Source organism: Megalops cyprinoides, chromosome 24, assembly GCF_013368585.1.
Source record: "Megalops cyprinoides isolate fMegCyp1 chromosome 24, fMegCyp1.pri, whole genome shotgun sequence".
Lineage (NCBI taxonomy): Eukaryota > Metazoa > Chordata > Actinopteri > Elopiformes > Megalopidae > Megalops > Megalops cyprinoides.
The window spans coordinates 3,199,409-3,216,254 of NC_050606.1; the positions used below are offsets into that span (position 1 = coordinate 3,199,409).

The 16,846-nt window shown below is 41.7% G+C and overlaps 2 protein-coding genes across 2 annotated transcripts; both read left to right on the forward strand.

Annotated features, from left to right (window-relative positions):
• The first annotated feature begins 265 nt into the window (after positions 1–265).
• LOC118771496 (E3 ubiquitin-protein ligase TRIM47-like) lies at positions 266–10,020 on the forward strand. The gene is made up of 9 exons (XM_036519505.1): positions 266–874; positions 1,333–1,428; positions 1,564–1,797; positions 1,918–2,048; positions 7,744–7,958; positions 8,362–8,600; positions 8,760–8,870; positions 9,446–9,590; positions 9,974–10,020. The coding sequence occupies exons 1-9, from the start codon at positions 290–292 to the stop codon at positions 10,018–10,020; spliced, it is 1,803 nt and encodes a 600-aa protein (XP_036375398.1). The 5' UTR covers positions 266–289.
• Positions 10,021–12,792: 2,772 nt separating this feature from the next.
• LOC118771497 (E3 ubiquitin/ISG15 ligase TRIM25-like) lies at positions 12,793–15,352 on the forward strand. Its single transcript, XM_036519506.1, has 6 exons — positions 12,793–13,380; positions 13,758–13,853; positions 14,093–14,326; positions 14,502–14,661; positions 14,912–14,959; positions 15,192–15,352. The coding sequence occupies exons 1-6, from the start codon at positions 12,793–12,795 to the stop codon at positions 15,350–15,352; spliced, it is 1,287 nt and encodes a 428-aa protein (XP_036375399.1).
• The last annotated feature ends 1,494 nt before the right edge of the window (positions 15,353–16,846 follow it).

Sequence of the window (16,846 nt, forward strand, 5' to 3'; positions counted from 1 at the left end):
TACCACAACAGTAGGAAAGACTGTGACAGAACATGCTCACAATGAATCTGAGTTCCATACAGCAGCACTGCAGTGTGAGGGATTCTGGGAGATATTTGTACAGTAGTACTACAAAGTAAGGGATTATGGAAATATATGTAGATAAAGTTCCTCAACCTGCTCAACACCACACCTCCTGCAGGTTTGAACAAGAAAATCCAACCCTCTTTTATTCACACACCCAGTTCTGAGAAAACGAAACCTACATCCATCTCTCTACTTATCAGTTTCTTTTTGTGTGTGCAGTAAAATGGCAGCAGCCAGTGTCTCAGTGAAGCAGGAGCCATTCAGCTGTGCTATCTGTCAGGATCAACTGAAGGACCCAGTGACTATTCCCTGTGGACACAGTTACTGTGTGGACTGTATTAACAACCGCTGGGATAAGGATGATAAAACTGGTGTCTACAGCTGTCCCCAGTGCAGACAGACATTTAACCGAAGACCTGTTTTAAAAAGTACCGAGCCAGACAAAATGGCAGAGGAACTCAAGACACGACTCCATCCTCCACCTCCTGCTCACTGTTATGCTGGACCTGGAGACGTGGCGTGTGATGTCTGCACTGGGAGAAAACGCAAAGCCGTCAAATCCTGTCTGCAGTGCTTGCGTTCTTACTGTGACACGGATCTAATTCGTCATCATAGATTGAATTACAGGAAGTCTCATAAGCTGATCAATGCCACAGAAAACCTACAGAAGAAGGTCTGCTCTCGTCACAAAAAACTGTTCAGGAGATATTGTCTTTATGATCAGCAGTGTATCTGTTCTCTATGTCAGGTATATAAACACAGAGAGCATGATACAGTCTCAGCTGCAGTAGGAAGGACTCAGAAACAGGTAAGAGCTGGAACTCTCAACGTACAATAACTTCATGTAGGGGAAGCTGCTATTTGCTCTCATTGTCTTTTTAAGTATACTGTTTTTAACAGTTTTTATGTCTCTGCTAATCTCTGCTCTTGTCATTCAGAAAGACTTAACAAAGATGTATTTCAGTCATGTTACAGCTTTGTACATTTTAATAGAAGAGGAGGGAAACTAGGGTGAAAAGATTTTAATAATCCATATTGACAAAGGCATTCACTGATTGTTTATTGTATAACGAAGAATGAATTGGCAAAGGTTTGTTTCAATCATAGAGAAGTGTGAACAGGAAGTGAATACAAATCATCTCTTTGTGACTGTTAATTCCTAACTTTCACTTCCAGATTCACTTCCTGTGCCAGATTTGTTGTATTCATGCATTACGTATCTACGTGAATTAAGCATTTAATGGAGATTTAAATGTTTGTCATCAGAAAGAGCTGAGGGAGGCACAGAGGAAATTCCAGCAGAGAATCCAGGAGAGAGAGAAGGAGCTGCAGGATCTGAGACAGACTGTGGAGTCACTCACGGTGGGTACTGACCAGAGGAGAAGACAACAGCTGGCTGCTGGAACACTAATTTCAGGCTGTCTGGGGTCCCAGTAAGAGCTGAGTGAAAGGCCTAGTTAAAATGTACAGCCCTCCTCTCTCTGTGTCTCCTAACAGCACTCTGCACAGGCAGCAGTGGAGGACAGCGAGAGGATCTTTACTGAGCTGATCAGCTCGATTAAGAAAAGTTGCTCTGAGATGAAAAAGCTGATCAGGGATCAGGAGAAGGCTGCAGTGCAACAAGCTAAAGGAGTCATTAAGCGAGTAGAGAGGGAGGTTGCTAAACTGAGGAAGAGAGAAGCTGAGCAGGAGAAGCTTTCACATGCAAAAGATGACATTTACTTCCTTAAGGTAACATCACTGTTTTCTGCAGTACAGGGTGGAATGTGTGTCACACAGAGCTGTCTACTGGAGATGACATAGTCTAGAATTATTATAGCTCATTGTGTTCGTCTGTCTGTCTGTGTATAGAGCTGTCAATCTCTCTGCGTCCCTCCTGGATGTGGTGACAGCATCGATGTCAAACTACATATGCCTTTTGGATTTGTAAGGACATCAGTCTCTGAACTAAAACAGCAAGTGCGTGATTTCTGCAAGACAGAGTTAGCGAAGTTCTCTAAAACAGGTTGGTGAACAAAAATGCTTTTATACAATTTTATATCTTAAATAATTATAGAGATTATGCAACACAGGAGCAGCTAATGGAAATAAAATGCTAGGTAATGAATATAATTCAGATTGATACTGATGCAGTCTACAGTCCTTCATTCTCTCCCAAGAGTAATATATCTGAAAGCTATGTCTCTACAGTGAAAGAAGTCAACATTGAAATTCCAGATCCCAGTACCAGAAAAAAGCCTCTGAAATGTGAGTCTGATTGCACTGAATATCTCTGCAATATGCTCTAATATATTCCAAGAGCACACACAGAGATGCACATACATACAAATACACTCACCCATAAACACACATACACATGAACATACACTATACAGGCATGCATTAAGACACACAAGTATTTAAATACATGCATAAATGCTTTCTCTTTCAAATTCAAACAAGCTCTATTGCACTTGATTATACAGATGTACATCATTGAGAAAAGAATTTTCACATAAATATAACAAATTGTATAAAACGACTACTATCCTCCTAAAAAAGATAGATTACTAAAACGGGAAAAATAATGGACAGAGTTAATTAATTATTTAATTAAAGTATAGTTAATATACCTTTCCTTCATATTTAAAACATATATATATATTGTCTACATATACAGACATAAACAAATACACATATACACACAGTATATTTAAAGTAAAAGATAAGAAAAAATAAAATAAAATAAAAACCAATCAAGCTAAATAAAATACCTGCAAAGGGGAAAAGCTATTAAAACCTCTAAATCATCATGAGTCATGATTAAATTCACCTGACACCCCATAGAAAAACACCACACATCCACAGCCAGAGCTGGTAAGGTATGCTTAGGTCCATGAGAAAGGGCCATTCTATTCAAGGGTGTGTAGGATAAGGAAGGCCAGTATTTCAGGCACTTATAATACTGCATAATCCACAGATTATTGTTTACACTGTAATTTGTAGATTGGGGATATGAGCCCACTGTTCCAGCAATCAGGAAATGGATAGTTTTAAATTGAATAACTGAATAATTAAAGCATCCTGATGTTCTTAGGGCCACAGGCTTCATTGTTACCTTAAAGGTAGGCAACAGGATTTTGGTTATTTCTTATGATCAACGATCAATGACTGAACAATTTTTTCATAGTTACCTGTTGGTTTGGATTTTTCATTTTAAGGGACTTCTTGTATAAATTAACAAAATATTTTTCCAGATTCCTGCATCTTGTATAGACAATTCTTGTGAGGAAGATGTGCTTAAAGATGACACAGAATGGATGAACAGAGTATTTTACCTTGTTCTCTGATGTTAACACAGAAAGTATGCAACTTTGGTTTGTCACAAAACAGCTCGGGTGATAATTTACAAGGCCATTTACAACCCTATTATTTATAATTTGGCCTTGGAATAAACGGCCCATTTTCTCCAGTATCTGGCATCCATATGAATAATTAAGCTACCTTTACGCTGATTAACTGACTAGCGGCCAATGACCGCTCACAACACGCTCATGCAACTTCGACGTGAATCTCCAACTCCAAGTGGTAACGTAGGATAATTTTTGCTATACTGGAGCGATAGAAGCATAGAGCGCGCACGCATTGATACATACAAGTTTGAGCCAGAGTCAAAGGAGGAATCGGAGGCTGAAGAAGAACCGGTCCCTCAAAGATTTCAATTACATGTTTCTGAGTGGTAAGTATAGTTATTTTGTTTTCGCTACTGTCATAATCGTAACACTTGCCTAGCCACAAAGTTAGCATAAGCATAGGCTACATGTCTACCCCTTCGGACGCTCACCCCTACAGTACAACTCTTGCGAAAAAAATATATACAATATTAAGAAAACGTAAGATCTACACATCGCCAGAAAAAAATATATGGGGGGGTTTGATGTCTTCTTACAGTTCCCTTGGAAGGGTGTGAACCGTATGGTCACCGCTTGCACACCCTTGCACAGCACATCGAGGAGGAGCGAGATCCGCCATTTCACCTGCAAAATAACGAAACTGCTACTTCGGAGACTTGCTCCTCTCTTTAATTCCGTGCGTGAAAGTAGGCAGGCATATGCAAATTACTTAGGAGGTGGAGGTGTAGAAGGGGCGGTGATGAGAGCGAGTAGTCTGCGTCACAGTCCTGTTGATGTGTCAACTCACCCGTGTTTTATCCCTCGTTTCAAAGTACGAAATTTTCATATGAAGGAGGAAGCAACATTGTTTCAGGTTCATGTAGTGTTGTGCCCATGCACCAAACTCTCCTTATTCAACAAAGCTAAGGCAAAAACGGATTTCCATTCTAGGTCCCCTTTAATTTATTCCACATATCCCAGAATTCATTTGATCAGTTTATTCTACGACTTAATTGAATGATTTTGCAAAGTAGTTTTGTTTCTTCTTTTTAATGTGCTTTTAAATAGGGTACAGACGTGAAGTTGTGGGTAATTCCTCCACTGATCTCCTGGATCCTTACGATGAGTGTTACACCCAGAAATGCTTGTATTGTTTGTTTAAAAAATGGTGGGTAGTAGTGGTTGCTAAGTTAGGACTGGACAAGCAATATTCAAGGGATGAGGCTTGGCAAAGAGTCTATGTGAAAACCATGAAAATGATATTCCTAAAACAGTCAATTAGAATAAGAGTTTGTAAGAAGAAACTGCTTCCAGAACTCAATATTTGTGTATGCACAAATAGCACTTCTCTCATGTTTTCTGAAAAACAGGTTGTGGCTCAGCTGCTTAATCACAGTGTTGAACAGTTGTCTTTTTTGACTTGAATGTTGCTGCAAAAACTCTGATTTGAATCGTACTCTGATAACTTCTGTTTTATTCACTTTTTAATTGCAGCAGAAGAACCAGCAGAAAAATCAATGTCTACAGAACATAGGTATCAACGAAAAAGAAGCACCAAGCTGCGTAGAGTAGAAGAGAAACTGAAGAAGGCAGAACTCCAAGCTGCTCCTCCTGCTCACTGTTACGCTGGACCTGGAGACGTGGCATGTGATGTTTGCACCGGGAAAAAGCGCAAAGCCGTCAAGTCCTGTCTGCAGTGCTTGGCCTCTTACTGTGAAACTGATTTAATTCTTCACAATGAACTCCACATAGGGAAGTCTCATAAGATGATCGAAGCCACAGGGAAGCTCCAAGAAAGGATCTGCTCTCGTCATGTTAAGCTGCTGGAGATTTACTGTGGTTCTGATCAGCAGTGTATCTGTCTGCTGTGTGTGATGGATGAACACAGAGATACAGTCTCAGCTACAGTAGAGAGGACTGAGAAACAGGTAAGAGCTGGGATTCTACTGGGACAATGAATACATTGACTGTACTTAGAAAGTTACTTTTGTTATTTTTTGAGATAATAATACTTTGATGTGAAATCTATTGTATCTGCATTAAAAATACAGCACCTTGCAAAAGTATTCAGACCCTTAAACAATTATCACATTTTATCTAATTACAAATGATACATTAGAATTTTGTTCTGTCTGATATTTTATTTAAAGACACTGAAATTCTTTTTTTGGAAGAAAATATTTTTTTAAGAAAAATAAAAAACAAATAAGCTGTTTGCATATGTATTCAATCCTTACATTCCATCCTCTATTAATATTTGGTAGGCCAAATATAGGACATTCACCTTTTTGTTCTTGAACCACTACAATGTTGCTTTGGCCTTTTGATCATTATCGTACTGAAATGTGAACTTTCTCCGAAGCTTCAGTTTTTTTAGCAGACTGAAGCAAGTTCTCTTCCAGTATTCCCTGTATTTTGCTCCATCCATTCTTCTTTCATTTCATTTTAACAAGATGCCCAATCCCTGCGAATGAAAGGCATCCCTACAGCATGATGCTGCCACCACCATACTTCTCTGTAGGGAGGGTATTTTCAGTAATGGCTTCTTTCTTGCCACCCTCCCATACAGACCAGTTTGATGTAGAGCTCTTGATATTGTTGACCAATGAACCTTTACTCCACCCTCAGCCACCGAGTTCTGTAACTCCTTGAAAGTGATTGTTGGCCTCTCCAAGTGTCCTTCTTGCTGGGATGCTGAGTTTTGAGGGACAGCCTTTTCTAGGCAATTCCTGGTTGGTGTAATTTAGCTTCCACTTCCTGCTTGATGATCTAACAGCATTCACTGGGATATCAAAACACATGGATATTATATTGTACCCTTTTCCTAATTAATGCATTTGTATTTCTTTATTTCTAACTTCCTTAGAATACCTTTTAGTCTTTATTTTCACACATTTCCTTCAAATTCACAGCTTAAGCAATGATCCTTAAACAGAATGGAGGCTTTTAATCTAGAAGATGTGACAGTTACTTTAATGTTTAACAGGCAGAGGCTAATGGTAAGGCAATAATGTCCTGGTTGGGGCATTTTTTTTCCATCTGTGTAAACTTGAAGCTTCCCGAGTACAGGGGTTGAATAGTTATGCAAACACCATATTTCAGTTTTTTATTTCTCAAAAAAAATATATGTAAAAGCAACGTCACCTGAAAATAATTAATTTCATGTTTCATTGTTTCAATACTTCTGTGTGTTTTTTTATATATTTTTATTTTGGTGCATGATCCCATCATTTTGAATGAATTGACAAAGGCGTATTTAAATCATGTTATGTTTTTTTATTTAAACACAAGCATGCCACAAACTGTGGGAGCCAGTATCATGTTTTCAGCAAATAATGGGAACTATATCTTCCTCTCAGTGTGCTGAAGAAAAAACAAGAAAGACATTAAAGATTACAGACATTAAAAATCTGTAGGGGACAAAGGAACCATAACTGCTCTGCATTATACTGGTTATGTTAACTCTGGTAGGTTATGTTTGCCTACAGCATAACAAGTGTGTCCCCTCCTTGCTTCAGGACCCAACCTATAAAATCAAATTTACTCCAGAAATGCAACACTGTAATGGCAAGATTACATACAGGTAATCCTTTATTACTATACCTATGACTGGCATATACAAAGTTCAAAGTTTCAAAGTTCAAAGTTTATTGTCATATGCACAGTAAAGAAACAAGTTCCCTGTACAATGAAATTCTTCCTTTGCCTTCCACTTATGAATGCCGTTAAGAGTTAGAAGTACAATTAAGTAAGAAAATACAAGAATTTAAGAAGGAAAATATATAAAAAGGTCAGAGAGTGTAAGAAAAATAAATAAACTAAGGATACATGCATTATATGTGCAAAAAGGACATCAGTGCAGTGTAGGATCTGCAATGTTGATGCCAAGTGTGCAGTGTCAGTTCCATATACATTAATAATGTGCAATATCAGTTCCAAGTATACAATGTACAGCAAGAGTAGTAGTGTAATCACCAGTGGTGCAGGTTTATAGTCCCATTAACAGTTCTGTGCAAAATGCATATTGTGTGTAGTTGGTTGCAGTGTGGGTGTGTATGTGGAAATGTATGCATGGGCTAGGCCGGGGAGGCGTGTATTTGTGTATTTGACCCATTCAAGAGTCTGATGGCTATTGGATAGAAGCTGTTCCTTAGTCTGGATGTTCTGCATTTCAATGCTATTTGAGTATTTACTCTACATACAAAAATAATGCTCTATGATGTGTAGTGCGTTTTTGTTAGTGCTCGTGTTAGCGCTGTGTGGTGTGTTTATGGTGTGTTTAGTGCCTTTTCTCTCTACCCTGCAGATTCCAGTGCCCTCGTGAAGTTCAGTTCCAGTGCAACATAACAGGCTTGGTGTTTGTGATGGAGATGGTGGGGGAGGTGCAGTACAGCACGGCCCTCTGGGATACCAGCCTCCTGACACCCACTGGCCAGCAGCCTGCGGGGCCTCTGTTCAACATCACCTGCCCCCAGGGGTCAATGCATGAGCTGCACCTCCCTCACTGTGAGGTGCTGTCCGGTGAGTAGCACACTGCACACACATTTACAAGTCAATTTCACTCATTCTTATTCACCAAAAACTCTTACAAAGGTTACAGTTTTTAAATGTTATAAATTTAAACAGCTGTATAAATGTCTGGATGTTTACTGAGGCAATTTTGTGTTAAGTACCTTTCCCAAGTGTCCAGCAGCAATGCCCTAGCCAGGAATCAAACCAGCAACCTTGCGGTTAAGAGCCCTGTTCGTTACCACTATGATACGTTAGGTAACACGATGCCCCTCTTGGGCTGATGGCTTAAATAAACCAAGCTCAGCCTTGCCAATGCAACAGTGACAACATCCTTCAGTCTACCCAGAGAGGCGGGGGAGAAGTTCTTATTCTGATTTTCTGTCAATGACCCCATATGATTCTCTGTTTGTAGGGAAGAGGTGTGACTTTTTGTCAGTGGCCCATGTGGTTGGAGACAGTACAGAGGTGCTGCAGCCCCTCGAGGTGACAGATACTCATGTGAGGGTCAAAGCCGAGAACCTCTCTTTCTTTGGCCTCCTCACGAGACTGTTCACCTCTACTGTCCAAGGGCAGGTGCTGCTGTTCCTCCGGCAACCAGGTGGCGACATTCTGAACGTGCTGCTGCTGCCCAGGAATATTCCATTCAGTGAGGTAGACACAGCCGACACACCCTGTCCACCAGTCCATACAGTACCTCACATGCCTTGCGTACCCTTTCTATATGAGCCACCAGGGTTAGGCGCTAACTCTGTGTAAACTCAGTGTTGGAACGAGAGCTGCAGTTCTGAAACCTGTCCATCATCCTGACAGGTGCAGCAGCAGCAACAGGGAAACCTGCCTGTCCAGACCACCCCCAACTGCACTCTGAAACGTGGAGAAACATACTGCTTGTCCTGCCAACAGTTCGAGACACAGCCAAAGGTGAAACGACTTAGTACAAACAGCTGATAGCAGTGATCCTTACCAGTGTTCAGCAAAAAAGTAGCTATAGCCCTGCTAAAGCTAGTTTTACTTAATTAGCGGAAGTACTTAACTGCAGATGATGATGTCTCATTAAAAAGACAGTATTAGTGAGAGTAGAGTAGAGAGTGAGTGGAATGCTGATTATGACTTATGTACAATCACATCACCACACATGTCAAACATGCTGACTAATGTGGACTACTCACTACAGATCAAAACTATGGCTTAAGCAATGTGTCAAAAATGCTGAGTAATGTGAACTATATACTGACTCATTAGGTGTGTGTAAATCTTGCTAGAGCCAACCGTCATTTCACACATGATTCACTCATCTTTACATCTGGAGTTTTCGCCCAGATCAGGTCACACTCAGTACCTTGCAGAAGGCTATATCATTACTGTGGTGTTTCACTTGGGAGTTGAACCTTTGACACCACACAACCAGTGCCCTATCCTTTAATCATTACAGAAAAAATTCACCCAGACCAGAGCAGTTAGCGTGAACTCATTTTATGGCTCTTCCTCTCTCTCAGAATGCCCCATTTGACTGTGAGTACGGCCCAAACTACCACCCAACCTTTGAGGTGTTCCTGGAAAGGCTGGTTGAGGAGGTGAACCTGCGGCTGTTTGTTTGGAACTCTGAGATTGAGGTGTGGATGCGTCGGGTCAGACTACCAGGTGAGAACCCCCCCCCCCCCCTCCCCCATCACCATACCCCTGAGAGACCACCTCTCTCCAAAGAAAGTGTTCACAGAGGGGTCACTGAAGTGTAGCAGTAGTGGCATCAGTGATGAGAAAGTGGCAACAGCATCTGCAATAACATGGTCCATGGCATGCAAGGAGTTTGATTTAAAAGTACACAACTTCAGTTGCAACACTATGAAACAACATTCACTCAAACCGAAAAGATAAAGCGTTACCTATTTCCCTGTTTCAGAATATTCTGCATCATCACATTTTAACTTGCACAGTGTCCATTGACATTATTCAGAAATAACTCTTTTGCCTAACTATAACATAATGTGACCAAACACTTTCCCTGGATTTTGTTTTTTTTCCAGGAGCAACTTGTGTCATAGCAAGTGTGGGAGGTTTTGAGAAGAGCTAGTTAAAATAGGACTTGCTTTTCAAAAGATCTTGATGTTTACAACTCCAAACAAAATGCTTTAACTCTCACTGCATCTGTGCAGGAGGCTTAGTTCCCCACAGCTGTTTCAGATTTTGTTCCATACACAACAACAACAGGAGCATCTGATAATAGAACGTATCCCTGGTGCACACAAGGTGCTCCTTCTTCTGCTCTGTGTGAGATACAGTTTCTGAGGCAATAACTTGACTCTCCACTTTCTTTTCACCCATGCTGATTGGATAATGCCAGCCCCACCAGCCCCGCCTCTCCCTGCTGATTCGTTTATCGACCAGCATACGGATGAGCTCGTTCAGAGGGTGACTGAGGTGGAGCCCATAGCTGACGCCCTGCTCTCAAAGGGCCTAATCCAGGACGAAGCGTACTCCAAAATCCGCGCTGCACAGACCAGACAGGAGAAGATGAGAGAGCTCTTAAATTTCGTGCGGGCAGGAGCACCAGAATTAAAGTCTACCTTCTACACTTTACTCAAAGAGAAGGAATCTTATCTGGTCAAACACCTGGGTAAGACAGACTGCTGTTCTCTTAGTCCCTGCTCTACCAACAGAGCATTCTTAAACCTCACTGCAGACACTGCAGCACACTAACACACAATTGCTCATGCATTACGGGAGGCCATTAGGTTCTTGTGACTCCCTGTCCTTTAAATAATGGAACATGTTGCTCATTCTCTCTCCTCTCTCTTCTGCCAGGTGCAGCCTCAGAGCGGAGAGTGATATCGTGAGGGAGGGAGTTTCGTGTCACTGAGACTTCCACGCTTCTCCCCCATCTCTCCCCCTCTCCCCTCCCTTTCTGTCTCCCCCCTTTCCTCTCCTCTATTACAGACAGTCCAAGAGGTGACATCTCAGAGGCCCACCTATAACCTTGGATTTCCTCACTCCACAGGGATGGCTAGCCAAGCATTCATAGTTACTCCAACTGCCTGACAGCTGGAGTGAGCACTCGGTGGTGGTTAATAACACAGCCTGCTTTCCAGTGCTATGTTTTTACCTGCATCTCTTCTCAGCAGTATGCAACCCAGTTAGCTCAATGGAAAATGTCAGCTTATAATGTCATACCTCCTCCCTGTTATAAGTTTTTCCTGTTTTTCTTACTTTTCATTGTATCAAAGATGTCCTATTTTTAAACTATTTCTCACGTTGCTCTGTCGTCTCCCATCTCTGATGTAGTAACCGAGAACTGTACATTTCCTTTCTAACATGACTAATTTTGAGCAGCATGTTTTTATTTTCCTTTATGCTTTTAACACTGCCAAGAAGATAGTCTCACTAATTTTCAGCTTATGTTATCATTGATGAGTTTTTATTTCTATCTCACCTGTATCTTGCTGGACTTTAACTATATCTCACTGCTGAATCAATTGGAATAAACTACTTTTTTGAAGTTCAGATCTTGTACTTAGATTTATTTACCAAACCTACTTCTCTGAGCAATAAAAAGTCTTGTAGCAGGCATTTTGCATTCATTGGATTAAAATGTTGGACAATTTGTATTTTTTTCACTTTAAGGTCCAAACATATACTTGCTACAAGTCAACTGTCATGTGTTTTTTGGTATAAAAACATTATTGTATTAAATAATGTTTGCTTTGGAGAAAACCAGTGAAAATCTTACTGTACTTTTAAATTTGTGTCCTTTAGCAGACACATTTTTCCAGAGAGACTCCTAATAATATCACAAAGTGCATCTAACAAAATGGCACAAAACCTCACATGAACAGAAGGACACCACCAACCACCCACAAACAAAGACCAGTGTCTGGTTCATTGATGAGACCACAAGTGTTTACCCCCCCCCCCCCCCCCCCCCCCACATTACGTGCACAAGTGCAGCACAATATACCTGACAGGAGGACTTGTTTTTTAAAATAAATTTAAAATTTTTTAAATCTTGATGTTCAGTATCTGTCTTTATAAGTGCATGATAAGCGTAACAAATGAGGGACACTACATGACAGACCTCTGGCTCCACCCCCTAGCCACAGAAGTTCCTACAGCCATATGTGGATTCCTGCATAAGGTGTATGGAGTTTGGAGACACCACAGGCCCTCCCAAAATTTTTTCTTTTTTTTTTTTTGACAGACAACCTCCTATGGAAAACTGAACCTCAAATCTGGACTTGGACTACAAGCTCTCTCTTATGAATGAACTGTGCGGCTGTTGGATTGAAGTGTGTGGGTTTATTTTAGTCAGTCCCTTCCCCCTCATTCTGTACCTTGCCCCAATAAATACCACAGCTGCAAGGTTTTGTGTCTGATTTATTGTACTTCACACTATTATGTGGTTCAGTCCACGCCTGCAGTCTTGCTACAATATTTTAACCACACCCCCTGCAGCTCTGAGCCAGGAAATCCCCCCCCCCCCCACACACACACACACACACACACTCTCTATCACATATTCAGCTAGAAATACTGAAAGGCACAGAGGCAAAGATAAGCGTCATTTTATCAAGAGCTGGGTGTGTGTGTGTGTGTGTGTGAGAGAGAGACACAGAGAGAGAGAGAGAGAGAGAGAGAGAGAGAGAGGGAGAGGGAGAGAGAGAAGGGAGGGAAGGAGGCTAGGCTGAGAAGAGCAAGCTGAGCACAGAGAAGAGTTTGGAGGGGGGGAGGGACTTCCTCTGACCAGAAAGCCCCTCCCTCCTCCTTTCACCCATACATACGCCCTGCGAAAGTGAAACAAAACTTATCTCTGTCTCTCTGCCTTTCAACGTCGCTCAGTGAGTGCAGTAAAATGGCAACCAGTATCTCAGTGGAGCAGGACCAGTTTAGCTGTTCAATCTGTCTGGATCTGCTGAAGGATCCGGTGGCTATTCCCTGTGGACACAGTTACTGTATGGACTGTATTAAGGGCTGCTGGGATCAGGATGATCAAATTGGTGTCTACAGCTGTCCCCAGTGCAGGCAGACCTTCACTCCAAGGCCGGTTCTGGGCAGAAACACCATGCTGGCTGAAGTGGTGGAGAAACTGAAGAAGACAGGACTCCAAGCTGCTCCTCCTGCTCACTGTTACGCTGGACCTGGAGACGTGGCGTGTGATGTCTGCACCGAGAGAAAGCGCAAAGCCGTCAAGTTCTGTCTTGTCTGTTTGGCCTCTTACTGTGAAACTGATCTAATGCTTCACGATAAAGTCAGCAGAGGAAAGGTACATAAACTGGTTGACGCCACAGGAAAACTGCAAGACAAAATTTGTCCTCGTCATGACAAACTGCTGGAGATTTACTGCCGCACTGATCAGCGGTGTATCTGTTATCTGTGTACAATGGATGAACACAGAGGCCATGATACAGTCTCAGCTGCAGCAGAAAGGACTGAGAAACAGGTAAAGAGCTGGAGCTGTACAGGTACAATTTTACACTGGCTACGTTCAGGAAGTTACTGTGAAGTGTTGTCATTAGTGCGAAATCTTATTAAAACCTTTTTTGCTCTTCTGTCATTGCTGCCATTTAACAAAAGTATGTTTTAATCACGTCTTTGAAAAGTACGTGAGCAATGAAGTTAGTTTTCATGCCCACAGTTATAGAGAGCAACAAGTGAACACAACTCCTTTTTGACAGTTCTGTTCATACACCAAACTGTCACTTCATCTGGCTGAATAAAAACTAATGTGCTTGAAATGGGGTACACTTTGTAACATTTTCGTGTTATTTATTAATGTCAATTCAGTTATGTAACGGAGAATTACCTGTTTGTTCACAGAAACACCTGGGGGCGACACAAAAGGAATCCCAGCAGAAGATCCAGGAGAGAGAGAAGGAGCTGCAGGATCTGAGACAGGCTGTGGAGTCACTCACGGTGGGTACTGACCAGAGGAGAAGACAACAGCTGGCTGCTGGAAGAGCCATTTCAGGGCTCAGTCAGGGCTCTCCTCCAGTCAGTCTATGAGAAGCCCAGTGTCGGGCCACTTTCCAGCCCTGTGGGGCTCAATCCCACTGATCCACACTGTGGGGAACAGGTGTCTGGGGTCCCAGTAAGAGCTGAGTGAAAGGCTTAGTTAAAATGTACAGCCCTCCTACCTCTGTGTCTCCTAACAGCGCTCTGCACAGGCAGCAGTGGAGGACAGTGAGAGGATCTTTACTGAGCTGATCTGCTCCATTGAGAGAAGGCGTTCTGAGGTGAAAGAGCTGATCAGAGATCAGGAGAAGGCTGCAGTGAGTCAGGCTGAAGGAGTCATGGAGCGACTGGAGCAGGAGATTGCTGAGCTGAGGAGGAGAGATGCTGAGCTGGAGCAGCTTTCACACACAGATGATCACATCCATTACCTCCAGGTAACATCACTGTCTCTCTGACAATCTGCAGTACTGAAGGGGGTGCGTCTCACACAGAGCTGTCCAATGGAGATGCTCCTGAGTTCTCCCAGGAATGTGTGCAGCTCATTGTGTGTGACTGGATAATTACTCTCTTTCCATCAATCTATTTGTCTCACTATCTGTGTGTCTATAGAGCTGTAAGTCTCTCTGTGGCCCTCCTGAAAGTGGAGACTTACCCAGCATCTCTGTGAATCTTGACGTCTCCTTTGGGTTTGTGAGGAACTCTGTGTCTGACCTGAAAGAGCAACTCGAAGACATCTGCAAGGAGAAATTAGACAACATCTCTGAAACAGGTTGGAGAAAAATGCTTTAATATGATTTTGCAGGTTAAATATTTTAAATATTTTCCAGATGCTGCACAGCAGTAGGTATTAATATTTTGAAACCATACATGAGTCTTGTAATACATACACATACCGATGAATGTGCATGTATACACAAACACAATACAATCATACACACTGAAACACAGGTATTCAATAAGAAACATACTCATTTATAAACGCACCCACTAATACATTCTCTCTCCTTCTCTCTTCACAGTGCATAAGATCTCTATTGAGCTGCCTCCAGAGGGTGAAGACATGACTGGTGAGCCTCTTATGAACACCTCTGCCCTATAGGCCTTATTGTGTGTTATACCACACACGCACGCACACACACACATGTGCACACACACACACAGACACACACACACACATGCACGCTCACACACACACAAACTTACCAAAGTCCTACTCATGGGTTTTATGAGATTAATTATGGAGAATTTGTTTGCCCTTCCTAATTAATGTTATGTAATGTCTTTGTTTCTTTGTGCCAGAATATTATGACTCAGAAGAAATAGATTGTGATTCCCCACCTTCCCCGGTACGAGCCAACATAAAAACACCATGCCTGGGAGAACAGAAGAAGAGTCCACCTGTGGTTCCAAAGTTTGTGGCTCCAAAGCTTGTGGCTCCAAAGCTTGTGCGCATAAAATGACAGACAGCTGAATCCTCTCATTACAGCAAACGCCACTCAAGACATGCAATGAAAGTTGACAGATAAGCAAAGGTTTAAGGGATGAAAACTGAGAAAAGATAGGGAGAAAAGGAGAGGTAGTTCATTATCAGAAACCCCTCTGTGTGCTAGACTGAAAATGCTCCTTGTGGTCTTAACCCTTTTTTCCATCCCTTTGAAACTAAATTCCTTGAAACACTGACCCACATCACCTCATCTGTAATCCCACTGAAGTTGTCTCATCTCCTGAGAAGAATATTTGAAAATATGTATATGCTTCTATAATGATTATATGCATGGGCCCAGGGTCAGATGAATGATTAGTGTAAAGGAACAAGCATTTAAGAAGCTTGTAACAGCATTTAACAATGAAGAATTTTTGGGAGAAAATTTTGTGAAAACTTGAAAAAAGAAACATTTTTCTGGGTGATTGGTCTCACTTGATCATTCTTTGCTGTTTTTGTTCGGACATCTTTGATTTTTAGAGCAGGGAACTGCAGCATTGCCTTACTTTCATAACAACATCATTGAAGTAGCAGTTTAAGTCTTGTTTTGTTAAACAACAATAATGTAAGTGTAATGACTTTCCATTGGGTTACTGCTGAGATGGACAGGTGCTGATTTTTGGGTATGAATTGTTATCATGTTATCATGTCATTGCTGAGTATTTCTCTTGATCTCTCTGACCTGTAGCCTGCTGGATTTTGTTAAGGATATCTCAATGCTGAATCAAAAGGAATAAATTGCTTTGCTTGAAGTTAACTTGTAAATGTAAATCTTGTAAATCTTGTACTCTGATTTATTACCCAAACCTATACCTGTGACCAGTAGAAACTCTTATAGCAGGCATTTAGCCTGCAACCTTCAGAACAAAACTAGACTTGGAAGAATACTGTGACTGGGTCAACGCTGGCTGGCTTGTCCTGTTACGTTCACCCAGGTCATGTGACAGGGGACCCAGGGGGAGGAGTCTCGTTCCTGGACTCCAACCCTGTGCAAGTGTCTCTTGCGGCGGCTTGGACAACACTTTGTAGCAACACTGAGGTGTCACTCACCCAGTTACATTACGTTATTGGCATTTAACAGACATTCTTATCCAGAGTGAATTAGAAAGGTTACTATTTGATTTTTTTTTTTTACATTGCATCCATTTATACAGGTGGACATTTTCTGAGGCAGTTTAGGGTTAAGTACCTTGCCCAAGAGTACAGCAGCAATGTCCCAGCAGGGTATTGAGCCAGCAACCTTAGGGTTACAAGATATACTCCTTACTTCTATGCTACACTGCCGCCCAGTTTGATTGTTAGTGATTACCGGTTGGCTCAATTTCCACATGGTAACCGCTAATTAAGGGAGATCTACCGAAAGAATGGGCGCTAACTCTTTTTTATTAAAGTCTGAAGGCAACTGCCCTGTAGAAACGTCTCAGATGCGGTTTCATTGTTTATTCTCTGTGTTATTACTGCAATCTTCCAG

Coding starts and splice junctions, on each gene's coding strand:
- LOC118771496 (XM_036519505.1), top strand. CDS start 290: ATGGCAGCAGCCAGTGTCTCAGTGAAGCAGGAGCCATTCAGCTGTGCT. Junction 2,049..7,743: donor CGTGATTTCTGCAAGACAGA/GTTAGCGAAGTT, acceptor TCTACCCTGCAG/ATTCCAGTGCCCTCGTGAAG. Junction 8,871..9,445: donor AGTTCGAGACACAGCCAAAG/GTGAAACGACTT, acceptor CCTCTCTCTCAG/AATGCCCCATTTGACTGTGA.
- LOC118771497 (XM_036519506.1), top strand. CDS start 12,793: ATGGCAACCAGTATCTCAGTGGAGCAGGACCAGTTTAGCTGTTCAATC. Junction 14,327..14,501: donor ATCACATCCATTACCTCCAG/GTAACATCACTG, acceptor GTGTGTCTATAG/AGCTGTAAGTCTCTCTGTGG. Junction 14,662..14,911: donor AGACAACATCTCTGAAACAG/GTTGGAGAAAAA, acceptor CTCTCTTCACAG/TGCATAAGATCTCTATTGAG.